Source organism: Mesoplodon bidens (assembly GCF_964165515.1).
Source record: "Mesoplodon bidens genome assembly, chromosome: 16".
Classification (NCBI taxonomy): domain Eukaryota; kingdom Metazoa; phylum Chordata; class Mammalia; order Artiodactyla; family Ziphiidae; genus Mesoplodon; species Mesoplodon bidens.
Genome location: NC_138173.1, coordinates 46275486 through 46303250, shown reverse-complemented (window position 1 = coordinate 46303250; position 27765 = coordinate 46275486). Strand labels below are relative to the sequence as shown.

Below are 27765 nucleotides of genomic sequence, written 5' to 3'. Positions count from 1 at the left end.
CCCGTGTGCCACAACTACTGAGCCTGTGCTCTAGAGCCCGTGTGCCACAACCACTGAAGCCTGCGCATCTAGAGCCTGTGCTCCGCAACAAGAGAAGCCACCCCAGGGAGAAGCCAGCGCACCACAACGAAGAGCAGCCCCTGCTCGATGCCAACTAGAGAAAGCCCGCGCGCAGCCATGAAGACCCAAAACAACCAAAAATAAATAAATAAATTCATGTATATAAAAAGAAACCTTATCAAAAGAGTTGAAATCTCCTGTGTATCCCACTCTGACTGTACCCTTCCCCCACTCTCCAGATTTTGATCTTTATCATCGTTGTGCATGTTATAATATTTTTACTACAAATATATGTTGTTTTTTGGGGGGCTGCGCTATGCAGCATGCAGGATCTTAGCTCCCCAACCAGGGATTGAACCCTTGCCCCCTGTATTGGGAGCACAGAGTCTTAACCACTGGACCGCCAGGATTGTCCCTAAATATATGAATTCTTAAACAACATATTTTTGCTTTGGATTTTTAATTTCTTTTTAACTTATAATTTCCTAAAAATTAGACTTATATGTATTTATAATACAGTTTACTAAACTGATGACTTAAAAAAAAAACCAACCTTTGTCACACAGAACTATTTACAATTTAGTGAGATTAAAGTGAAATTATTTAGCAGAATTGGATCAAAGTCACAATGCTGAGAAAATGGATGTTTTATTATCTTGACTTGACCATATGTTATAAATTACTGTTTATAAAAGTTATATAAATGTAGGCTGATCATCTTTTTTTTTTTTTTTTTTGTGGTACGTGGGCCTCTCACTGTTGTGGCCTCTTCTGTTGCGGAGCACAGCCTCCGGACGCACAGGCTCAGCAGCCATGGCTCACGGGCCCAGCCGCTCCGCGGCACGTGGGAATCTTCCCGGACTGGGGCACGAACGCATGTCCCCTGCATCAGCAGGCGGACTCTCAACCACTGCGCCACCAGGGAAGCCCCGGCTGATCATCTTTAACATCTCAAAAAGCCAAATATAAATAAACCACAGAAAATAAATTCAAATGAAAAAAGTTCTGACATAATTCTTCTATGTGTTTATGGAATCCTAGGAAGAATCACTGCAATAATTATCTAAAGTAATATTAAAAGGTAACAAAAGAGATGTTTGGTCTTAAATGTAAATTCAGACGTAGAGTGTCTAAAATAACAAATCAAAGCGAAAGTATATCTGTAATTTCTAACAGCAAAAAATAAGTTAGTTTGTAAATACTGTATTCTTTAATGCAGTAAGAAAGAAGATCAGGAATAAAATGCTGGATAGTCTTATCGACCAGGTCACATTTAAAGATAATTTTTCAGGATAGCAAAAATGTGCAACGATTAAGCTCTACACATACAACTATAACATTCGTTGTTATACTAGAGCCAGTACTTTTATTTGTAGAGTTCACAAATCAAAACATAACAAATACTTATACATCAGTATTGGTAGGAATACCAAATATTATTTCACAACTGCCACTACGCGTTTCTTCTTCTCTGACACCCTCTGCACAGATCCAGGCTTGCTATGTTTGATACGATTCAGTTCCCTAGAAATAAAACAAAATACACAAAATATAAGCAAGTTTATGAGAAATCATCTTAACCAAAGAAAACTTCCTCAGAAAAATCACAAGGCATTTTCTTTCACTGGAAAACCATCTATTAAAAAAAAAAAGTTTTCACAATGAGATTAGGTAAAAAGCAGCTAGAAATCAAGTTTTGTTAACTTATTTATTAGCTTCTTCTCTTACTACCTATCGGTGTCCTTTACTAACTTTAAAAACCTGCTGCAGTTGTTAAAATATTTAAAAGTGACTCAACCCCAACATCTACCCAAAGATAACAAAATAATCATTTGAATAGTCTAATTAAAAGAAAAAAAGAACTCTGTCTTAGAATTTCTACAACACTTCACATGAATTCAAAGACTGCAAGGAGAAGAATATTCCACAGGGGAAATGGTGGTGATGGTAGAACGCTACGCTTTAGAGCCAAAATGTTAGATTCCAAATGCTATGATGAAGCATAGTAGACATATTTTTATCTAACAAATGTTCTTGGCAGTCTTTAAGCTGGAAAATACACAATACGTCTTAATTCCAGCTACGTTAGAAATTATTATTATTTATTTATTTTTAATTAAGGGTACTTTAATTTATTTATTTATTTTTGGCTGTGTTGGGTCTTCGTTTCTGTGCAAGGGTTTTCTCTAGTTGTGGCAAGCGGGGGCCACTCTTCATTGCAGTGCGTGGGCTTCTCACTGTCGTGGCCTCTCTTATTGCGGAGCACAGGCTCCAGACGTGCAGGCTCAGTAGTTGTGGCTCACGGGCCTAGTTGCTCCGCGGCATGTGGGATCTTCCCAGACCAGGGCTCGAACCCATGTCCCCTGCATTAGCAGGCAGATTCTCAACCACTGTGCCACCACGGAAGCCCTAGAAATTATTTTTTACAAACATTCTCCATTTATAATAGTTTTTTAGCATGAGCAAAAGTATTTTCTTATTTTGATATAAGTCACTGACATTGTTTGCCCTTTAAACATATGCTGAAAGATAGGTAATGAAAATTCTCACCATGTGAGATGACCATTGCCCCCACTTTTATCAGGAAAAGGAAAAAGGCCCAGAGAAGTATTCAAAAACACCTCTGACAACCCAATCAAAAAATGGGCAGAAGATCTAACTAGGCATTTCTCTAAAGAGGACATATAGATGGTTAAAAAGCACATGAAAAGATGCTCAACAACACTAATTATTAGAGAAATGGAAATCAAAACTACAATGAGATACCTCCTCACACGGTCAGAATGGCCATCATCAAAAAATCTACAAACAATGCATGCTGGAGAGGGTGTGGAGAAAAGAAAACCCTCCTACACTGTTGGTGGGAATGCAAACTGGTATATCCACTTTGGAGAACAATATGGAGGTTCCTTTAAAAAACTGAAAATAGAGCAATCCCACTCCTGGACATATACCCTGAGAAAACCATAATTCAAAAAGATACATGAGCCCCAATGTTCACTGCTGCTCTACTTACCATAGCCAGGACATGGAAACAACCTAAATGTCCATCGACAGAGGAATGGATAAAGATGTGGTACACATATATAATGGAATGTTGCTCAGCCATAAAAGAACAAAATAATGGCATTTGCAGCAACATGGATGGACCTAGAGATTCTCATACTGAGTGAAATAAGTCAGAGAAAGACAAATATCATGATATTGCTTATATGTGGAATCTAAAAAAAGGCTACAAATGAACTTCTACAAATCAGAAATAGAGTTACAGATGTAAAAAATAAACTTATGGTTACCAGGGGCGTATGGGGGGTAGGGATAAATTGGAAGATTGGGATTGACACATACACACTACTATATAAAACAAATAACTAATAAGGACCTATTGTATAGCACAGGGAACTCTACTCAATACTCTGTAATGGCCTACATGGAAAAAGAAGCTAAAAAAGAGTGGATGTGTGTGTGTGTGTGTGTGTGTGAGTGTGTAACAGATTCACTTTGCTGTACACCTGAAACTAACACAACATTGTAAATCAATTATACCCCAATTAAAAACAAAAAAACACCTCTGATGCACAACAGCACATAAACTATTCCCTTGAAAGGCACTTTTTTTTTTTTTTTTTTTTTTTTGGTGAGACGCAAGGCAGGGAGTTAGAAAAGGGTACTGAGAGAGAGTCAAATGCTCCAAAACATACTTTCGTCGACGAGCTTCTTTCATGATGCGCTGTTCCTGAATCTGGCTGTAGATAGATTTTGGTAGATGTCGGTGACGAGAAATACGTTTTATGTGAGGATGATGTTGAAATTTCTCCTTTAACCTCTGGTTATAATCTGTGGCTGCTTTTTCTCGTGACGTAAGCTGAAAAAATGCATTTTGATATTTTAATGAATGGTGTGTTTGTTTTGCTTCAGTACAACAAAGTTAGGAGCAATGTTTCCCTAAAAAACTAAATTTTCATGATGTGCGACCAAAACTGCTAATGTAACTATACCCTTTACAAGGTTATGTTAGTGATACCAGGTTTGCGAGCACTGAATCTTTTAGGTAGCATGCCTACAATGTAGATGGATGCCACCAAGTGAAAAAGAGCAGTGCCAAGGGAGCTGGGCTCTGTGAACCACTCTAGGCATAGTAAAAGCACTTAAATGAATCACTCAAAAAAAATTTTTTTCTGTAAAAATAACTTCTGAAACAGAAAAGAAAGCGTCTGATGCCGTAATAACTAGCCTTCGTCTAACAACTGTTAAGGATGATATGATTTAGAGGAACATTTAATGATGAACTGAAACCTAGGCATAGTGTAGTACTTAGTAATCATTAAACCTAAAATAAAACTATCTTTAATTACTACTTATCATATCTTGATTTTCCTTCCATAACCCACACTTAACCTTTCCTTCTTAAACTTAATATTTGTTTCAGTTATAAATACCCTGTATGAAAACATGAGACATTGAGAAAAACATTAAGAACAAACAAAAATCAACCATAACTCACAACCCAGAGGTAACTAGCCAATGGTAATATTTGTTATATTTTCACTGAGTCTTTTTTTAAAGTCTGAAGCTGTGTATTTTTTTAAGTGTTTCACTGTCTTTTTGATATTAAAATACCTCACAGAGACTTGCAGCCTTTGACTTGCCTGATTATTATTCCTTTAACAGAAGAAATGGGCGTTCTAAGTTCTAAGCCTCTAGTCCCTACATCTTTTCTCCCCACCTCAAGGAGAAAACAAAAAAACAAGAAGGCTCAAATATGATCAAACATTTTAATTAACAAAAGCCTCTGGGGGAATTCCCTGGTGGTCCAGTGGTTAGGACTCAGTGCTTTCACTACCAAGGGCCCAGGTTCAATCCCTGGTCGGAGAACTAAGACCCCAGAAGCCATGCAGCATGGCCAACAAAAACAAACAAACAAACAAAAAACAAAGGCCTCTGAAGGTGCCTTTGACATGAAAAAAGTAAACCTCATACAACCCTGTTTTGTTGCTAGCCTTTTTTATCACAACTAACACATTTCAAATAAATTCTCTTTATAATATAATGATATTCAATAAATCTAGAAACTAGCTTTATGACAATGAAAGAAAATGGGGTCCCTTACCACACCCAACTTTTCAGAAGCATTAGCTTTCCATAGACGAATGTTCATTTCATCAGATCCACACATAATGTACTTGCTGTCAGAAGTCCATTTTACACAGATAACATGTTGCATTCTCTTTGTGTGATAGACTTCCCTATAGAAGAGGAATTAAGTTAAAACTCTTAGGATTTTGGTACAGATTTTCTTTAACCACGCCTATCAAGTATCAGGATAACATTTTTGAGTCCTAAAAGAGTATAAAAGAGAGATTAAAATTCATTTAAATGTATTTTTATGGGACCAATCTAACAAGATTCTATTCTAAGTGTTGGGGAATTAAAAATTCCTGCCCTCAGAGATGTTATAATCCAATAAGAAAAATAAGTATAAACAAACTAAGCAAAACTAGATGACCAGAAAAGATCACAAAATAACTGAGGGCATATAACACAAATAAAATATGTTGAAGCTAGAGTAATTTTGTAACAATAAGGTCAACCACCACACTTTTTTGGGGGTTTCTTTTAATTGAAAAATAAATGCAGTGGCACTCTAAGAGCACATCCTGATATGTTGATACTACTGTCTGATTTCTGTTTTGGTCAAATTGTTTAAAAAGCTCAATTAATTGAAGTGAGAGCTGATGATTTACATATGTGAAAAGAAATGGAGGGCTATAGAAGTGATGAGGTAAGGATCATTTAATAAATGGAGATGTCAAATATCATACCTATTTGGAAAGCTGTGAAACATACTACGTGAATTCACAGAATATACTATATTAGGAAGTGTTAAGCAGAGAATTAAAAAGCAAGTAAAAGACAAGGTCAGAAAAAATAAAAGGATGAGAGTTATAGAGAAGTAAAGTTTCCATATTGGATTAAGTGATTCAAAATGCAGACTACTTGAGGGAAAGGAAACTCGCTCAGTAAATTCTGTACAGTAAAAGAAAACCCGTATGTGATGATGAAATCAAACAGATTTCATATCTATAAAAACATCTCTGAAGTACACTCACAAAACTAGTCTATTACACTGTTTCCAACAGATACATTTTGAGCTCTTGAATGAACATGTAGCTAGACCATAAGAAATTTATTTCTAAAAGAGAGTATGGTTAGAAAGAGCATCCTATTAAAAGAAAAAGTAGATGAGACAGACTGCTTTTTCTTCTCTCAATGCTCTGCTTTTACAAGACTCAATTCTTATAACCTCTACCTATTTAAGATGTCTTTTTTCCCAAAGCAATGTATTGAATTTAAATATTAGGAAATTCGATTAGGCTTTGGTAACCATTAAAAATAACCTATTCATGTATTAGATCAGTTCATGTATTAGACCAGACAAATCCAATGGTTAGTCACTTAACCAACTTAGAATCCTCCTTAATGGTAAACTACACAGGGTTCTTAACTTCTAGATAAAGTTTATGCTTGTACTTAAAATAGATACATAAAGTTCATTATAAGTTATACTATTTGGGGATAAATACATTTAAAAACTTAAACTCTTTATATATGTAGTCAAGATAAACGAATTGTTCCGTGTGAATGCAACTGAATTTACTTGTTTGCTAAGTAAATACTGAATGAAATCCCAACAGAAGCTTACCTTCAAATATTCATTTAACTGTACTTTTTGAAAACCTACTCAAAATTTACTTTTAAAATACACTTTAACTACTTTAAGATCTTTCAAAGGAAAACATTTTAAAAATACGTATCATTCAAAGCGTTGCCTGTGTTATTTGATGTTTGTAATGATAGGAAACTAGAGCAGACCACAGAAACAAACCAGAAGCAGCTTTCAAGCAGACGAAGGTCAGAGGGAATACCATTTATAACTAAACCCAACAGGAAGTAACACATATTAAATTGTGATTACAAAATCTCGAATGACATCAGGAGACAATTCCCTGGAAACAGGGTATAAGAACTCCTCACTTCATACAGTTTTGGAATAATTTGAGCTTTTAACTAGACTTGCATTTAACTGCCCACACTGGCTGCAGAACAATTCAGCTGGAGCTCAGCTGCAGGGCTCTTGGGATCATAGGTGCCTAAACATTCCCATTTCTCATACTCTTCCTTTGTTCTTTATGTCTGCTTACACATCATGTTAGAAAAGTATTGTCCTACTTACTACCTTTGGAGGTCCTGGTGCCAAGAAATGATGGAGGGCCACACTCTCTTGATTCTTAATATTTTCCAGAGAGGTGAGAAGAATGGAAACTCTCAGCCTTGCCTTGGGCTTGACTGAACAATTCCCAACAAACCATTCATGACAGTTTGGAGAATATCAAGTTAGTTGTAACAGCCATATAAGAACCAACCCCAGGAGGAGTTCCACAGCAGAGATGATGGAATGAAGATCAAAGTCACCAGAACACCCACTCAGTATGCTTTTGATTCCAATTCAAGCACTTTTTTAATCATACACATGACGATGCTGACAATTATTTGCTAGCAATTCATGATTATACAAAAAGGTTTAGGAATTAATATGGTTTCCTCAAATTAGAGGGGAGAAAGATGCAATTATCACAAGTAAAAATACCAAAGAGTTAGACAAGCAGATTGGCTATGACCAAAAAAAGAGCTGTGTGACTCTAAAGGAGAGGCTCTGTGTGAACACAGGGCTGGGACTAGGGTGAGGCAAATGCGGTGCCTACAGTTTAAACTTTAAGGAAGCATCTCTTTCAGGGTGGTGCAGATGCAGGGCTGGCACTTGCATGACCCTCAGAATGGGTAACTCCTTGAATTCTGAACCATAGGCAGCTCACTAAGATGTACTCTAGTCCTGGCCCTGCTGGAACAGAAAGACGGTGAGTCAGGAGGATATGTCTTTTTTTTTTTTTTAACATCTTTATTGGAGTATAATTGCTTTACAATGGTGTGTTAGTTTTACTAGGCATATACCCTGAGAAAACCATAATTCAAAAAGAGTCATGTACCACAATGTTCATCACAGCACTATTTACAATAGCCAGGACATGGAAGCAACCTAAATGTCCATCGACAGATGAATGGATAAGGAAGATATGGCATATATATACAATGGAATATTACTCAGCCATAAAAAGGAGGATATGTCTTTGAAAATGAACATCATTTTTTCAGAAAGTTCAGACACCTTCAGCACTGTAGAAGCTAGCTAGTTATCATTAAAAGTAATAATCAAAATTCTTATCATTGCACTAAAATGGTGAGATTTCTATACCCTGTTATAGTTACAACACTAAATTGAATGTTCTTTAGGTTTGCTTTTTTTTGAAGTGAAGGAAGGGACCCAGAAAACTTCTCTGCTAATCGATCTTTATGTAGCTGGGGAAACGGCTTCACCAGCTCCACACTGCTGTCCTCTAGAACAGATCATCACCTCCCACCCTCAGTATACAGGTTTTCTGTTCTTTCTTTTCCCTGATTCTGCTTATTTTTCTCCTTTCCTTTTCTATGACTTCCAATCATTCCCCTTTGTCTTCTACCACGTCCATCTTCTCCCACACGAAAGCAAGACTAGGTCACCCAAACAAGTATTATATATATGCATGCATGTATTGTGTATGTATGTATGTGTGTGTGTGTGTGTGTATATACATATATACACATATACATGTATATATATATTATCTTAGAGAGAATGTTTATATTTTCTTTTTACATTTTACTGTTACTATTACTGCTGTGTTAAAATGGAGGTGGTGATATCTTCAAGTGTGAGCAACACCACCATAATCCTTTACCTATCATTTTTTATGGGAAAATTTCTTCTAGTTTGCTTGGATTTGCTTTGAATATGCATGAAAGTGCTCTGTAAATCATAGCACACTATACAAGGGGCTGTATCTTACATAGGAGTTAAGTTTTAAAGTTGGCCTATAAAGCAAAAGATCAAATTCAGTCAAAATTATCCTTGAAAACCTTAAAATGCCACAGTTTACTGTAAACTACCTCAATACAATAACATACGACATAATAATAATATGGATGTATAAATATATACTACATTCAGTAACATATAACATGTAGAGGGCCAAGCTGTACAAAACAACACACCTCTTAAATACTAGAATTACATTCAATGTGCTAATACAATGACACACAAACTGAGCGCACGACAGCTGAGCATTCAGATCTCCCACCTCCTGATCATTCCAGAGCGTATACCTACTAGAGTGGGAGGGAGGAAAAATGGTCCTGACAATTTAAACTGTTATTTTTCTCTTTTTTATTTTTGCCTCAGTGTGTAAGAGCTGAATTTAAATAAGTAAGAAATAACAAATGTAAGGTATTATTGTTATTAACTGCTCTTAAACTGTATTAGGGAAAACCTTATCTAAGTTCTTCATTATCAAATTAAAAAAATTTTTAAGTTTACTACATTTTAGGGCAGTGAAAATACTATGATAGTATCATGATGGACATATGTCATTATACATTTATTCAAACCCATAAAATATATAATACCAAGAGTGAACCCTAGGTAAACTATGGATTTGGGGTGATTATGATGTAGGCTCATCTTACATTCTGGTGAGGTAACAAAAGTACCACCCCATAAGGAATGTTGATAATGGGATAGGCTCTGCATGTGTAGGGGCTGGGAATATATGAAAAATCTCTCTACCTTCCTCTCAATTTTGTTGTAAACCTAAAACTCCTCTAAAAAAAATTGTCTTTATTTTAAAAAATTACTATAAAACACTTAAAAATAATACTAAAATAAAAGGTTTTGCTCTAAGGCAAACACTAAGATTTCATATAAACAAATTATATAAAGATAATATCCTGTTCAATGAAGAAACTGCCCAGTAGGCTGATATTTTACCCATAGATGATGCAGTGTAAGTTGGTAACCCAAGTCACAACACCTGGGTGTGAGCTCCATCATATACACACGACCAAATAACCTTTCAAAAAAGATAAATGATCAAGACAAGGAAAAACATCAAACAAAAAACAAATGTTTATCGGTAGTAACATACCTGCTTCTACTTTTGTCCACAGGAAAGATTCGAATAGATTTATCAAAACTAGCAGACACAAAGTCTTTCCCAGTAGGAGAGTAATCTACATCAAGCACTGCAGATACGTGATCCATATGTACCATTACAGGAGTGTCCAGTGCACGCATATCAAAAGTATATAAGCTGTAAAAGAATTTTTAATTATTTGATACAAATTTCTATTAAAAAAAGCATATGTAGTACTAAGAGACACTAGTGAAAATAAGACTGCTGGCTAAATAATGCACATCTAAATAAATAGCTCAATTCTTTACACAGTAGGTAAGGGATAGGGAAAAATATCAACAGTTTTTATTATTCCTTAAGATTACACTTACACACTTTCAACCTTATAAACATAAATCTCATTGTAGAAAATATGCAAACTTCAGAAGAGTACGAAGAGTACAAAATTACCTTTAATTCCACCACTCAGAGAAAGTCAGTTAGCACAGTGTAATTATTTCTAATCTTTTCACCATACTATTTAATTATGTACCTTTTAATAAAATTAAGATAATACTGTATAAAGCTCTATATTCTGATATTTCATGTAGCATATTATGAACATTTATCCATTAAATAATCTGAGAATATTTTTAATGTTTTCATATGTAAATATGAGTTAAAATAATTATTTGTTTAAATAAATCTATTAATAAAGTTTCCAACATTTTACTATAAATAATTCTTAAATGAAATTTTAATTTTACATATTTAATTTTTAATTGAATGGGACAGATTCAATTAGATCTGAATAGATTCCTACAAGTAGAAAAGACATGAGCATATTTAAGTCTTTTGAGTTGACAAATCATTTCCAACAAAGTTGCACTAATTTATACTCCATCAGTGATATATGAGTGAGCACAGCTTTTCAAAGGGTATACTAAAATTAGAAAACTATACTTTGCGCACAATTGGCAAAAACAATGACTTCATGATTTTCGAGGTTTAAAAATTCTTAATCAACAGCTAAAAAAACAGTGCTTCAAATGAGCCAACATGGATGATGGACAGTAGTAATATAGCATTACTGTGACCAAGTTCCCAACATCAAAATACTTCCACATATGAAGATTAAGTTTGAGGAGAAACAAGATATCCACATAATTTCAAAGTATCTCCCCAAAGACATGTATTAATTACAAAAGGAAAAAATAGTAACTTTATAGTGGAGAAAACTGGCAGACAGTACATTAACTAAGTGATCAAGGTTAACATCACCAGTAATATAATAAGATACACTGACATTATGTACCCCTGATTCAATGCACCAAGAAGGCCATATCAATTTTGTGGTATTCTTGCTAAAGATGCATAATCTCAATGAAATAATGAGAAAACACCAGTTAAGCCCAAATTAAGGGCAGTCTACAATATAATTGACAAGAAAGTCCTTCTCAAAAGTACTAAGGTCATGAAAGAAAAGGGAAGACTGAGAAAGTCACAGAGTGAGCAGGCTAAGGAGACATGGCAATCAAATGCAGTGTGGGATCCTGCACTGGATCCTAGAACAGTCAAAGAACATGAGTGGAAAGACTGGTGATGGGATAAAGTCTGTAGTTTATAGTAGTGTACCAATGTTAATTTCTTGGTTTTGCTAATTAAACTGTGGGGATGTAAGACATTAACATTTGGGGAAATTGGCTGACTGGTACTATTTGTGTAACTTTTCAGTAAGCCTAAAATTATTTCAAAACAAAAATTAAAAAAAAAAGACCTAACACTTCAAAAAGAATATTTTTAAATACAATTATTATGAAAAGTCACTGATGCTAATGATACAAATTTCCAAATACCATGAAATTCTCATCAAGAGACAAGTCATTGTTCTCTTTCATAATCTTCAAACATACCACAGGATTGTCAGCCAAGGTCATACTGATCTTTGAGGTTAAATTTCTGAGTTGACAACTGCCTTACAGTCCCTATCTAAGGCAGTGGTTCTCAATCAGGTTTGTTTTGTTTTAGAAAATTTTGATTTTTAGTAAATTCTGTTTTAATTTCTACATGAGAGAAAGGCTAAAAGGGCTTCAATTAATGTGGTTTGGTATTGCTAGTTAATGAGAATCCAACTGAGCTTCTTTTTAGTACAGGAAAGTCATAAGAGATGTTTTTAGTTGGTACCACTAAAACATCATGTAATAAGTCCTATTTCTGAGCTAACTTATGCTTTCATAAATAACAGTAGTGGAAAGAACAAAGAACTTAAATACAGACGATCTAAAGTTCAATCTAACGACAAACTTCCACCTTCCCCAAAAAACATGTATTAAGAGTCCATCATATGCACAGCACTACAATAAATGCTTGGATAAAAAACGATGAATAAGACACTCTTTCCTCATCAGGAGATTAAACTTCCTACATCAATAGCCTCATCTGTAAAAAGGGAATAACATACATGTCCTATCCACCTTACAGGGATACTGCAAAGATAAAATAAGTTAGCTGATGACAAATGCTTCAACAAGTTTTAAAGCAGTATATAAGAAATCATAAAATTCCATCTAGGTCAAGAACATAAGGCTTCTATGTCACCTTTACATGAAGTCACAGAACAATATATCTGCAAATATTAACGTAAAGCTTGAAACTTTATTTTTCCTTTTGTCTTACTGAATTAATAGTGGTAGTTGATAACATGACCACATGAGTATCAACTACCTGAAGAGCTACACACTTTGTAGGCAGATATTTTTAGTTTCTCAAAACATGTGTGATTCAGCCATTATTTATATGGTCTATGTCAGGGATCAGCTAATTTTTTCTGTAAAGGGCCAAATAATAAACATTTTTAGCTTTGTGGGTCATATAGTCTCTGTTGCAACTACTCAACTCAGGCATTATAGCACAAAAGCAGCCATATTCCATACAGAAATAAATGTAGCTATACTCCAATAAAACTTTACAGAAACAAGCAGCAGACAGGATTTGGTCCACAGATCACAGTTTATCATCCATGGTCTGTATCATTTTGAAAACTGAGAATACTTTTTAAGAAGCACTTCTCTAATTTGAGAAATATTTTTTTTAGCAAAACAAATAGCAATTTTCTAGAGTATAGGAAGGAATACTACCTAGGAAAACATATTTCATTAGTAAGACATACAACTGAGTTATTTCTGATAGAAATTAAGTAAGTTTTAAAGAGGGAAACTTACTTGTAATCTTCGTTTGCTGCAGTAAAAATGAAAGCTTCCATAGGGTTCCAGCAAATTGTATTTGTTCTCATATCTAAGATGACCTAAGAAAAGAAGCATACACTAACCCATTACTATGAAGTCCCTCTAAAATGGATAAGTTCCCACTTCATTTCCTTTCCTTCTTTTATCACTGATTTAAGCAAGTACTTTAGTAAACACCTATTATGTGCACAGTACTTGGCTCAATGCAATAGGAAAAGAAAATCAATAATTGTTTACTGAACACACAGGCAGAGTGCTAAATACTGAAAAATATAAAAATGCTTAATAAATGGTCCCTTGACCTCAAAAAGCTTATAGTTTAGTCAGGAAAAATGAGATACATATAAGAAGAGTTAAAATATAAACAGTGAAGCAGCAAATAATCAAGTATCAAATCAGGGGCAAAATTAATGGTGAGCTTAGGTTAAAGTCGAGAAGAAAGGTTTCAAAAGATAAGCATGATTTGAGCTGATCTGTGAAGGTCCAGAAATATTATCGTGTTTCTCAACAGGAACATTCTGGGCAGGATAATCTTTTGGTGTGTGTGACTGTCCACTGGAGGATATTTAGCCTCTCAGGAGCCGGCCCATTAAATGCGAGTAACAGTCTCTTAAATGTCCCTCTCACACTTCCGAAAATATACTTGGTTGGGTGGTACAACCCCTGAATGAGAACAGCTACATTAAGGAGAGAAAAGATAGAAGAAACATTGATTGTCTAGTAGGTAGAACAGAGAAATAATAGAAAGTAGAATGTCTGCATCCATCAACGTGACATACATGTAACAAACCCTTACTGACTAAAGCAAATAAATAAATGGAATACAATTTGGGACCAGATTTTGGAGGCCCTTGAGAGCTACAGTTCTTTTCTTCAACCTAAAAGTAATGAAGCACTATTATTAACAACTGAGAATGGAGGAGTGAAGGAGGTAGAAATTACTATTATTAAACTAGTACTTCATGTTAGCATTCTGCTAAATGCCTAAGTATCTTGTTTTATTCTTACCATTGGGCTGCAAGGTAGCTATTAATACCACCATTTCACAGGAGAAACACAGGTTAAGTTACCTGCTTAAAGTCTAACACCAAAGTTCATGCAGGATCTTCCCTCCATATCACATGAATGAGGGAAATGATTGGAGTGGTAGTATACTTTGGAAAGATTATCCTATTTATCTAGTTCAAACTTCAAGGAATATACTCTACTCCTAATATTTCTGAATTTATTACCTGTTAGGAACAACAAAAATATTCAAAACATTTCTGTTACCTGTGGACTATGACATCGGACTTGTGGCACATGAACAAGGTCTAGCTCTTCTTGCACTCTCTCAATTCTAGCACCCGAAATCAACTTTATACCTTTTTACTTATAATCGCACTCCCCTCTTTACCAACAATATTTCTCTCCCTCTCTAGAGTCAGCTTAAGGTTGTATTAACTTTGATATCTAAGTCCTGGAATGACTGCTTTAGAACTGTTGGGAAATCTGACACCTTGAACAGGACAGCGCTTGTCTAAATAAAACGTCAAACCCCTTGGCATGTAACTAAACAAATAAAGGTAGTTATGTAAATTTGTTATAAAACTTTCTGGAATAAAATACCATATGTGTCATATGATAATCACAGGGCCTGACGTAACGGGATGCAATACTTTTTTAAGAACTTCCAATTCAGTAAGTACAAACTAGATGCCTAAAATCTGCTGGCATTATGGAAGACACAAAGGCTAGGATACAGTACCTCACGGAAATTTAAGGGTCTCTAACAAGCAACAGGAAATTGAGAGAATGCCATTATGGTCATTTTGGGTTCTAAGGACACCTCTATTAAGGAGTTTTTTTTAATTCTGAAAAAACATTTGCTCCATATTTTCAGTCACTCCACTTACAGGGGGATGCATTAACAACTGTATAAAGCAGAAGACAAATTGAAACTCACCTTTTTCAGAGGAGTAGCTTGCCTCATATCATATAGTACTATATTCCTGTCAGAAGCACAACTTCCCAAGAGAAATGTCTAAAAATAAGTATAACAATCATCAGTTAAAAGCTAGGCTTGGCAGCAAACCATGTCCATTCAGTGAACAAATGATTTAATTACCCTCAATGTTTATGTTTAAGATACAAAGTTATAACATTAAAGTCAATTTTCAGAGGGTACAATGAATCACTCATAATCTCAGCAACCTAAGCCAAGTATTTTCATTGTTAAATCCCCACTTTAGATGCCTGTGATGATACTGTACAGATAATTCTGCATTCTATTTTAAAACAACATATTTTACTTATCCATGCTTCAACTTAGACCTGTTTCCTGTTCTTCAGTATTATAAATAACACTTCAAAAAACATTTGCATACATTTAGCTCTCCTTTTTCTAAGGGTAAGATTTTAGTAGTGGCATTACTCAATCAAAAAGTATGAACAATTTTATGGCTTTTGATATTTAGGAGTAATTGTTTTCCAAAGAGTTGTACCAATATACATTACAATGTGGAAATATATTAATTTTACTGCAACTGGGCAGCAATAGGTAGTGCCATTTAAAAATAATATCTGTATGGCAATATTTCCTATTTACTGTCATCCTTTGGCATCTGTGGGGGACTGGTTTCAGGACCACCCACAGATACCAAAATCCACAGATGCATGAGTCCCTTGCCCTCTGTAACCACAGACACAGAACCCGCGCATATGGAGGGCCTACTATATAAATTACTGCTTTATTAGCAGTTAAACATTTCCTCATGTTTATTAACTCTCCGTATAAACTAGGCGTGTCCTTTGTCCAACTGTTCCAAGATGTTTAAAATATTTACTTGTAAGTCAGTTATAAATGTGCTAAGTGCTTACATAATCCTTGGCATTAAGTGAAAATAAGCTGTCTACCCACCAGTGGAGTCCCAAATCCCACCCTCTGTAGTACCATTCCTCCTCACCCATGGTTCCTGATACAACTCTTGGCTTCTGCCTCTATTATTCCTACTGCAAGCGTTAAGAGGAACTAGAAGAGTTATTTAGTAAGCAGCTGTATGGCCTGCCAGCTCCTACTACATGGGTGTATATAGTTCAAATAAAACTCATAAAGCCAATGCTACCATCACGATCTCTTCTCAGTTCTTTCCAAAACCCTCCTTCTTAAACCACTTCTTCTCTAAGCCTTTCCCCTAGTGACTCCTCTCAACCTTTCTTAGTTTCTCATTATGTCACTCCAAAGTCTGACCAGGTTCTGTTTCTAAAAGTAAAGACTTTAATTTGAACAAAGCAAAAAATTCTACCTAGACGGAAAGCTGACTTTCATACTGTAAAATGTAGCACTGCTCAGCATAAACTTTCAGCTTTAGGAGAATTCTAGGCTTCAATATTTTAACAAAAAATTAATTATTAATGATTAGGAGACAAATACACTCCATTTGTTCATAGCAACATGCCCTTTCCATTAAGTTTAAAACAGGGTAACAGACATGCACACCATTTGCTTTTACCACTAAGGCAGTTCGTAGGTTAATAAAACACGCATTCACACACAGCTGAACAAATAGAGTTTTTATACATGCAAATTTGAAAAACATGGTTGCTAGGTCATCACTCATAATTAATTATGATTTTAGAATTGGCCATCAGCTCTTCTGACACAGGTGTTCACCAAAACAGAGAAACAAAAGATCTCATTCACCCTTTAGAGAACTAGGAATCAGTATCTGTCTGTTCCTCCTGTTTATTTTTTTTTTTAAATAGCAGTAACACCACCATCTTAAATTTGGGGAGCACCTTTTAAAAATATTCACATATATTATCACATTTTACGCTTACAACAAACCTAAGAAGCACAATGAAGATATAATTAATCTCATTTTAAAAATAAACAAATACAGGGCTTCCCTGGTGGCGCAGTAGTTAAGAATCCGCCTGCCAATGCAGGGGACACGGGTTCAAGCCCTGGTCTGGGAAGATCCCACACGCGCGGAGCAACTAAGCCCGTGTGCCACAACTACTGATCCTGCGCTCTAGAGCCCGTGAGCCACAACTACTGAGCCCACGTGACGCAACTACTGAAGCCTGCATGCCTAGAGCCCGTGCTCTGCAACAAGAGAGGCCACCGCAATGAGAAGCCCACACACCACAACGAAGAGTAGCCCCCGCTCACTGCAACTAGAGAAAGCCCGCGCGCAGCAAGGAAGACCAAACACAGCCAATAAATAAATCAATAAATTTATTTAAAAAATAAAATAAAATAAAAAATAAACAAATACAGAGAAAAATTGTGACTTGTATAAGGTCAATGCAAAGGCATGCTGGCAGGAAATACAGTTCCAGCCTAGGTCCACCGCAAGTAAGACATAAAATGTTCCCACAAGTTGCTTGTGTTTGTAACCTGCTTCTGCCTAGTGTCACCTCGGGCTGGCTCTGAAAAGCTGGCTTGCCCCTTCATGCCATATCTCACTTCTACAACCAAGGGGAACACAGGGAAGGTAGACAGAGGATGGAGTGAGGAAGATATAGTAGGGACAGATACCCTGTACCAGCGAGTAGCAAACATTTTCTGTAAAGGGCCAGAAAGGAAGTATTTTAGGCTTTGTGGGCCATATGGTTTCTGCAGTGCTTACTCTACTTTGTAGTGCAAATGCCGTTACAAACAATAAATGGGCAAAAGGGCACGGCACGGCTGTGTTTCAGTAAAACTTTTTTTTAAACAAAGACAGACAGTGGGCTCACAGACCATAGCTTGGCAACCCCTGCTCTACACCTGCAGCCTCTCCCAGAAGTGTATATGCAGGTGTGTGCTGGAGGCAGGAGCGCATCCTCTGACTGACTTCTCAGCAGCACCTCAAAGCCAAGTTCACATCACACCGCAGCACCTCAGGCTTAATACGCTGCTACTGTGACTTAACTTTTTTTCCTCATTTATCAGTTAGGGTCTCCAAGAGTGTAAAACTTGCAGATCAGGATTTTCTCTGATACCATCTAACAAGATAATCTCCTGATGATTTCTAAAATCAGCTTACGCATGCAGTGATTTCCTTTTCTTTCTGCAGGAAAAGCCATCTCTACTGAGTCTTCTGGAAAATGAGTTCATCATTTGTTATGTATTCAGGAAAAGCTCAGGGAAAAGTCTGGAGTCCAGGGGATAGCTTAGCCTTCAGGGAAGCCTCCTTTCCCAAACTCGGACCTGAATAAACAATAAGTAGGAACTTCCCTGGTGGAGCAGTGGTTAAAAATCTACCTGCTAATGCAGGGGACACGGGTTCGAGCCCTGGTCCAGGAAGATCCCACATGCCACGGAGCAACTAAGCCCGTGTGCCACAGCTTCTGAGCCTGTGTTCTAGAACCCGCGAGCCACAACTACTGAAGCCCGTGAGCCTAGAGCCCGTGCTCCGCAACAAGAGAAGCCACCACAATGAGAAGCCCGCACACCGCAACGAAGAGTAGCCCCCGCTCGCCGCAACTAGAGAAAGCCCGCACGCAGCGACAAAGACCCAATGCAGCCAAAAATAAAATAAATAAATTTATTTTTTAAAAAGTAGGCTAATCTCTAACTCTTCCCTTAGACCTGGAAGAAGTCAGGAATCACAGTTCAGACTTTTGAGCAAAGAAAAATATAATTATCATGTAGTACAAAAATAACCATGCATATTATTTTGAAGCACTGGTGCCCCTGCCACGTACAAATAATTAAAGACAACAATGCTCAACACTCCTTCTCCTGACCTCCAAGAGAGTTAAGAAAAATTCACATTTTCCTAAAGGTACAAAAATGTTAATCTGTGGAACATCGAGCGTTGAAGGCACAAATAAAACCAGAGTTTCACTGGACAGTATGTGCTTGGATTCTACCCCCACGAGCACATGCACACACTCGCCTCTTAACAGTGCTGAACGCTAGTATCTGGGACTATAACTGCGGGCAAACCTGTCGAGACCGGACCAAAGGTATCCGAACTCAGATGTAATCTGGAAAATGGACCGAATGCTAGGACACCACTAAAATTCAGAAAATTCTTGTATCATACATTCAGAAGTTTCCTACACAGAGCTGAAATGACTAGATAATAAGAAAACAATAAGCAGAACATGTTTCAAACAGGAACATTACCTCAACTGGGTTAAAGTTAACACTGCTTATGCTGTCAAATCCCCAGGTCATTGAACACATAGGACTGGTTCTTTGTTCATCCCAAATGTCTACTTGCTGTCCACATGTGGCGAAAACAGCTTCTTTCCAGTGATGATCAATTCCTGTATATACTGTCTTTTAAAGCAAAGATGTTGTTATAGATGAGTCTTTTCATTAGTACTTCAAATCTACAGAATATTTGAAATATATTTCTCTACACTCTCATTTGTTTAAGAAAATCCCAGCTCACAAAGAAGTTTCTTTGAAGCCCTCACTGAAAGGAGAAAACTCTACCATAAGAAATGATGTTTCTTATCACACCTTCTGGGAATAAAGAAAAAGTGTTAACATGGGATGTATTTAATTAAGTTTGGATACATATCACTGAAGTAATTTTTAAATCATCATTGGGTATTGAAGGATCTTGGAACCAACTAATGAAACACAAAGGTAATTTCTAAAAAACTTAATTCCACATTTAACATATGAAGTACTGATTCCCAGGACAGAAACACAGATACGGACAACTGCATTAAAATTTATGGGGAGAAATAAAATTGGCGAGCGTGGATGCTAAGACTGTTAAAAGCAATAAAATCTCATAAATTTGGTATGGTTTACTTAAAAATATGCGACTCATCTATTCAGGACCAGCTTAAAGTCTACCTTTGTACTGTATGGCAAAAAATATTTGCAAAGCAAATTAAAGGGAACTATTTAGCCAATACTCTAAGCTTTTAAGAACTCTTATCAGCATCCGCAGATTTAGAATTATTTTTTATTCATGAAGGCAAGTCCTACAAACTTTTCCATAATAAGAATTAACCCCCAATACCACAGAGAAGGGGTAACACTAAATGTTTCAAAAATCTTTGGAACTCCTAAAGAAAAGACATTTTACAAGAATGAAACCAATTTTGTTTTACGAATTACTATTTTTTACCATCTGCAAATTATTTCCATTTCATACTAATATCCCACCTCCATGTCCCTTCAAGAACACGCAGATTGACCATTAGAACACAGGAAGGCCCTGATCATGGGCTGGACCCCTCATTTAAAGAAAGAACATTTAGAACTTCTTGAAACCTGAAAAGCAGAACCTAAATATATACTAAATATAATACTGAAATGACAAAGAGATTTTAAAGATGTGATATTTAAAGATTAATTCTAATTTTAGAATTTCACTTAGTATCAAAACGTAAGCATTAAAAAACATGGGCAGGCCAAATTATCTGAACTATTAAGCTATAACTAAACTATATCATCTGATTTGCAGAATGTTAAGAAATGTAAGTAAGATTTATACAAAAACCACACTATTACATTTATTCATTTCCTAAAGAATTCTTTCAAGTAAGAAATTCTGAGCTTTGTGAAAGTTCCATGATGATATAAATCAGAAGCTGAAGCATTTTTTTCTGACCTTACAGATTTCCTCCCATGTTCTTGCTCTAGGAAATGGTTCACTGCATCCTCTAGCTAAAAACAGAAACTGAACCCTACTGGAATGAACTCCGAAGAACTGTTCAAATTCTTGAACTGCAAAGGACATTCACTGCATTAAATGTTGCTTAGAACAGGCCAATTATTGCAGCCTAAAGTCTCTGATTTCTTATTTATATCTTTTTTGAAATTAAAATTATGAAATAATTGTAGGTAAAAGAGAAGAATTCTAATAGCCCAAGTATGGGTCAATTTATTTTTGTACCTTTCCTAATATTGTATGCAATGGTTCCTCCTCTTCTCCATAGCTTGGTCCATCCATTTTCCACTGCTTCACAGTTTTGTCATCACCAACCTAGAAATATTTATGATGATGATGATAATGAACAAGTTATAAACTGTAAACTTGCCAACACATACATCAAATTATAAACCTCTCAGTTTAAAAAAGAACACAGGGGCTTCCCTGGTGGCACAGTGGTTGAGAGTCCGCCTGCCGATGCAGGGGACACGGGTTCGTGCCCCGGTCTGCGAGGATCCCACATGCCGCGGAGCGGCTGGGCCCTTGAGCCATGGCCACTGAGCCTGCGCGTCCGGAGCCTGTGCTCCGCAACGGGAGAGGCCACAATAGTGAGAGGCCCTAGTACCGCAAAATAAATAAATAAATAAATAAAAAAGAACACATACCATATTCTTCCAGTACTGTATTTATTGATGCATTTATGTCCCACCTTGTTATAGTAAAGATTTGTGACAAACACATGAAGTACACAAAATTTAAAACAGCATGAGCAGAGCAAAAGAAGAGTAGGGTAGAAACAAAGTTAGGTCATAAACATGGCAAAAACTGCATTATTGTAATAAAGATGACTTCAAATTAGGGAGAAAAATGAATTACAATAAAATGGTATTGCGAGATCAGATTGGTCATTTAAGAAGTATGAACCAATCTGATCTCTTATATAAAAATAAAATTCCAGGTAATTTTAAATGTAAAAAATGCAACAAAACCCATAAAAAATACTAGAGAGAAGGCATTTTTAAATCTTGGCATGGGTAAAGTCCTTCTTTGCATGACACAAAACTCCAGAAACTATTAAGTCAGAGGTTGTCAAACCGTGAAGTGTAGACTTCTGAAGGACCCTGAGAATTTTTCAGGGGTCCAGGAGGTTGAGACTATTTTCGTGTTAGTAAAGGCACTGCTTGTCTTTTCACTAAGCTGACAGCTGCACAGATGGTGAAAGAAATGGTGGGTAGAACTGTTGGCGCCTTAGCCCAAATGAAAGCAAGGCAACAAACTATGGTAATTTAGACTTTGGTATGTGGCAGATATGTTCAAGATATTAGGTAAACATCAATTTTACTAATTTTTTTTGGAAATGTTTCCTCAGGCAAGGGAAACAAATGGGACTCCATCAAACTTAAAAAACTTTTGCACAGCAAAGAAAACTATCAACAAAATGAAAAGGCAAATGATATTTGCAAACGATATATCCAATAATGGGTTAATATCCAAAGTATACAAAGAACTCATACAACTCAGTATCAAAAAAACAACTCAAATAAAAAATGGGCAGAGGCTCTGTATAGACATTTTTTCAAAGACAAACAGATGGCAAATTAGGCACAGGAAAAGATGCTCAACATTACTAACCATCAGGCAAATGCAAATCAAAACCACAATCAGATATCACCTTAGACCTGTCAGAATGGTTATTATCAAAGCCAACAAATAACAAGTGTTGGTGAGGATGCAGAGAAAAGGAAACCTTTGTGCACTGTTGGTGGGGATGGAAATCAGTGTAGCCACTATGGAAAACAGCATGGAGATTCCTCAAAAAATTAAAAATAGAACTACCGTATGACCCAGCAATTCAACTCCTAGGTATTTATTGGAAGATAACAAAAACACTAATTAGAAAAGATATAAGCACCCCTATGCTCAATGCAGCATTATTAACAATAGCCAAGACAGGGAAGCAACCTAAGTGCCCATCAACAGATGAATGGATAAAGAAAATGTGTTATATATATACAGTGGAATATAACTCAGCCATTAAAAAAAGAATGAAATCTTGCAATTTGCAAGAACATCGATGGACCTAGAGGGTATAATGCTAAGTGAAATAAGTCAGACAAAGATAAACACTGTATGATTTCACTTATATGTGAAATCTAAAAAACAAATGAACAAACATAACAAAATAGAAACAGAATTATCAATATAGAGAACAAAAAGGTGGATGCCAGAGGGGAGGGGGTAGGGGAATGAGAGAAATAGGTGAGAGAGATTAAGAGGTATGAACTTCCAGTTGCAAAATAAGTGTATATAGTCAATAACTATGGGTATCTATATATGGTGACATCATAACTAGACTTACTGTAGTGATCATTTTAAAATGCGTAGAAATATTGAATCACTATGTTGTACGCCAAGAACTAACATAGTGCTGTAGGTCAACTGTACTTCAAAAACAAAAAAACAAACTTACAGAAAAAGAGATGAGATTTGTGGTTACCATAGGTGGAAGGGGGAACTGGATGAAGGCAGTGAAAGGTACAAACTTATTTATAAGATAAATATTAGAGATGTAATGTACAACATGATAAATATAATTAACATGGCTGTATGTTATATATGAAAGTTGTTGAGACTAAATCCTAAGAGTTCTCATCACAAGAAAAAAAATCTTTTTTCTATTTCTTTAATTTTGTATCTATATGAAATGGTGGATGTTCACTAAACTTACTGTGATAATCATTTCATGATGCATGTAAGTCAAATCATTATTGCTGTACACCTTAAACTGACACAGTACTATATGTCAATTATACCTCCATAAAACTGTTTCTAATCCCCAAAATAAAAATGTTTCTAAACCTAACAACTACTTTCAACTGTTTTCACTCCCCAGGAGTGACTATTATTGCTTATGCAGACTATTAAAACAGCCTCCAAACTGATCACTTACTGCTGTCAAAATCTCAAAGCTCAGCTTAGATTCTGTCATTCCCCTATTAAAAAGCTTTCAATGAACTTGAACAGGTATTTGTACATGATAGCATTATTCACAAAAGCCAAAAGCTGGAAATAACCCAAACGTCCATTGATGGATGAATGGATAAACAAAATGTGGTATATACATATAATGGAATATTATTCAGCCTTAAAAGGGAAAGAAATTCTGATACATGCTACAACATGGATGAGCCTTAAGGACTTTATACTAAATGAAATAAATGCGACACACAGGGACACACAGAGACACAAAGTCCAACAGTGATTACCGGGAGCTCGGGGGTGGGAGGTAGGGGTGGGAGGTGTGGAGTTAAGTGTTTAATGGGTACAGAGTTTCAGTCTGGGAAGGTGATAGTGGTGATGGTGTACAATGATGTCAATGTACTTAATGCCACTGAAATGTACACTTAAAAATGGTTAGAATGGTAAATCTTACGTTATGTATATTTTATCATACACAAAAATCCTTCAATGATGTATTAATAACAGACAAAGGAGTACAAATTGTTCATCTTGTTTTGTTTCTTTTTTTAAAGTGGCTTGCTTTTTTTTTTTTTTTTTTTGGGGGGCTGCCTTGGGTCCCCGTTGCTGTGCACAGGCTTTCTCTAGTTGTGGCGAGCGGGGGCTACTCTTGGTGCATGGGATTCTCATTGCAGTGGCTTCTCTTGTTGCGGAGCACGGGCTCCAGAGCGCAGGCTCAGTAGTTGTGGCGCACGGGCTTAGTTGCTCCGCAGCATGTGGGATTTTTCCCAGACCAGGGATCAAACCCGTGTCTCCTACGTTGGCAGACGGATTCTTAACCAGTGCGCCACCAGGGAAGTCCCTACTCATCTTGTTTTAATCCCACTTCTGAGTGTCCTATAGAACATTAGTTGAGTAATATGTTAAGTAATTATGTATAAAAAGATTGAAAAGTATGGAAAAGGCTGTATTACATAAAGAAAACCAGGACTTTTCCAAGTTTTAATAAGTTATTTTGCACTGTGAAACTCTGAAAGGGCCTTGGTCCATGTAAATGAACTCAGAAAATATTCAATTACATCAGTCTTATACATGTTGAAAAGAGTTAATGATTTAACTGCATTATACTTACAGTAAAAAAGGAAGTCCCACAAAAGCGAGTACATATTCCTCGTACAAAACCTTCATGTGCTTGTATCATACGAATACATTTTCGTTTAGTTAAGTTCCAAATTCTAACCTACGATAAAGCATACTAGGAAATTTCAGTGAATTATAAATAAAAAACGTTCAGGCACAGGAGTACATTGCAAGAAAAATAAATTCAACACTGAAAAGGCTGTAAATCACTCTACCAGACAGCTAAAAACCAAATCCTCTATATTAAAATAATGCAATGTCTATGGAGAAGAATATCAACAAGCAGAAAACTGAATCTGTTAAATGCTCTGTTGATTCTAGTTTAAAGTGTTTCAAAGCTTTCTTTCTTTGCCAGAGTGGGGAAATTAAGTGTTGAATTGTTAATAACATCCTCTGTGGAAAAAAACTCAACAGTTAAATATCTGTACTGTAAACATGCCTTATTACTTACTGTCAAATAGCCTTAAGTTATACATTTTAAATATCTTAGGTTTAGATAAGAAACTACTGAAATTACCAATTCAAATAGAACTTACTCTTGAGAATTAGAAAACAGAACATAGAAAAATAAAATCAAAACAGTTAAAACCCACAGTAACACACAGCTAAAGGAAGAACATTTGTAATATAACTATTTTTAGTTTAAAATATCAACGATTAGAGTGACACTTGCCTCTCCATCACATGCCCCAGAAAGGACAGTAGCCAGACTCTTCGGATGTTTTGCCAAGCAACTGACTCCGTCTCGGTGACCATCCAGGGAAGCAAGGAACGGTTTCGCAAAAACCCGTTCCAGTTTGGTGGCATTTAAAGCTCTTACATATTCTCGTGGGACCTCAAAAGGATGTAAGGTAGGATCATAGTTTCTTGGAACTGAAATAAGAATGATTCCTCTTAATAAAATAATTCACATTTAATATTTCCTGTGGTCTTCCTCAGCTAATCATTCAATTTGTTCCTCAAAAAACCTTTATCAGGGACACTGTCTGTGCCTAGCACTGTGGAGAACACAAAAGTTGAAGACCCTTTGTCCAAAACCTTTCCGAAATTACCAGAAAATCATGGAATTGTCTTCCTTATTTTATGTTTCACAGAGCTCCAATACTTCAATCTTTCCATTTTGTTATCTATTAACACTTCCATCCAGAAACTATAAAGAAATAGGAAGATGTTATAAGAAATAAGACCCTTAATAACAAGATCAGGTAACTAATAACTTCCTAACCTCAAGATTCTGTGACCAGTCAGTCATTCACTCATTCCTTCATTCAGACATTAATAATGCAACTCCTAGGTACCAGGTGATGTCTAAATACAGGATATAGAACCAAATACGATTGTACCACTCTCTGCAAGCTCAGTCTGATGGGAAAGACTGATAGTCACAATAAGAACGAGGCAATGTAATAAAAACTCTGATATTAGTATAAAAATATGTGACAGAAGCATAGAAGGAGAGTGCTTAAGTGTGTACAGGATGGGGGGAAACGTGCAGGGGATAAGTTTGGAAAGATTATTGTTCAGAGAAAGCTTCCCAGAGCTAGGAGAGAAACTGGGTGAGGGCTTGTGACACAGGATGCCCCAAAGAAAATGACTGAAATGCACTCAGACTGGCAAGAGTAAACGTAAGCTAGTTGTGGGAAAAGTAATCACTGGTGAAACTGAAGAGGAAGATGGGACCAAGTTCAAGGAGTAGGGATGATGTCAAGTCCAAATGACACAACCTAATTTGCATTTTAGAAGCATTACTGTTTTGTTACTTAATATAACTTAATATATATTTACTTAGCATTGCTCATAATATACATATATAATCTCCACGACTCAATGACAGTGAAACAGCCTCACCTTGTACGGCTTAACCCCTTACTCAAACTCCGAAGACATGGCCCTTTTCTTATGCCTTACGTTTATTCCTGCCCTAAGGCATTGCACCTGCTATTCTCTTCGCTTAGAATAGTCTGTTCATACATGGATGGTCCCTTGTCATTTAGGTATCACGAGTTATAATTCATAAGCAGTCAGCATGTTAATGGGGAAACAAGACACCCAGTAACAGAAAAATAAAGCTCATTAATTTCATTTTAGCCATTCCCACATCAAACTTCTCCAGAAGTTTTTAAGAGAGAACTGATGGCTTTACGTTTCACCTTTATCTCTTTCCACATCCAGAAGGACGTAATTTTAAGTAGTAAATTAACCAAAAGTTAGAGCAAAAGGAAAGGTTTAAAGAAGTCTGCTCAATTGTTAAATCCGTCAATCCACGAGTTTGGCTCCCTCAAGTTCCACTTTTCTTCAACAGGAACCTGAGAACAATCAGGGAGCAGCAGCTGGAAAGGGGGAGGTGGAATCATTTCCCCATATAACTAACTTTCCCTCTTACCCCTAGAGAAAGTTATTAGAAAAAGTACTTGAAGACAAGGGTTCTGCTACCCAGTACCAGAGCGGCTTTATGCCCTGGCGAAAGGGAACAGGAAAAGAACGAGAGTGGAACACCAGGCTCCCCTCCAGCTTTATTCCGTGGAAGCCGAGGCCAAATCCAAGCCTGGCGGACTCCCGACTAACTTGTCTCACCTCTCTGTAAGTCCAGTTTGGTTTCGCGGACATAGCTGTCCGGGTTCCGGCTCAGCATCTTCACCTTCATCTTGTTCCTAGCTCTTCGCGACTCCACGAGCCTACCCCTTCAGGTTCCTGTTGCCGCCGCCTCCTCCTCTACCAACACACACC

The 27765-nt window shown here is 36.4% G+C and overlaps 2 protein-coding genes across 2 annotated transcripts in view; both read right to left on the bottom strand.

Moving 5' to 3' along the window:
• FZD6 (frizzled class receptor 6) overlaps positions 1-27765 on the bottom strand; it is a 282950-nt gene that overhangs the window by 97858 nt on the left and 157327 nt on the right. The window lies entirely within an intron of this gene.
• DCAF13 (DDB1 and CUL4 associated factor 13) lies at positions 1400-27765 on the bottom strand. The gene is made up of 11 exons (XM_081214324.1): positions 27613-27765; positions 25712-25911; positions 25031-25138; positions 21184-21273; positions 19449-19604; positions 15294-15371; positions 13325-13407; positions 10137-10301; positions 5171-5306; positions 3762-3925; positions 1400-1584 (listed from the first exon to the last, which is right to left on the bottom strand). The coding sequence occupies exons 1-11, from the start codon at positions 27680-27682 to the stop codon at positions 1497-1499; spliced, it is 1338 nt and encodes a 445-aa protein (XP_081070450.1). The 5' UTR covers positions 27683-27765; the 3' UTR covers positions 1400-1496.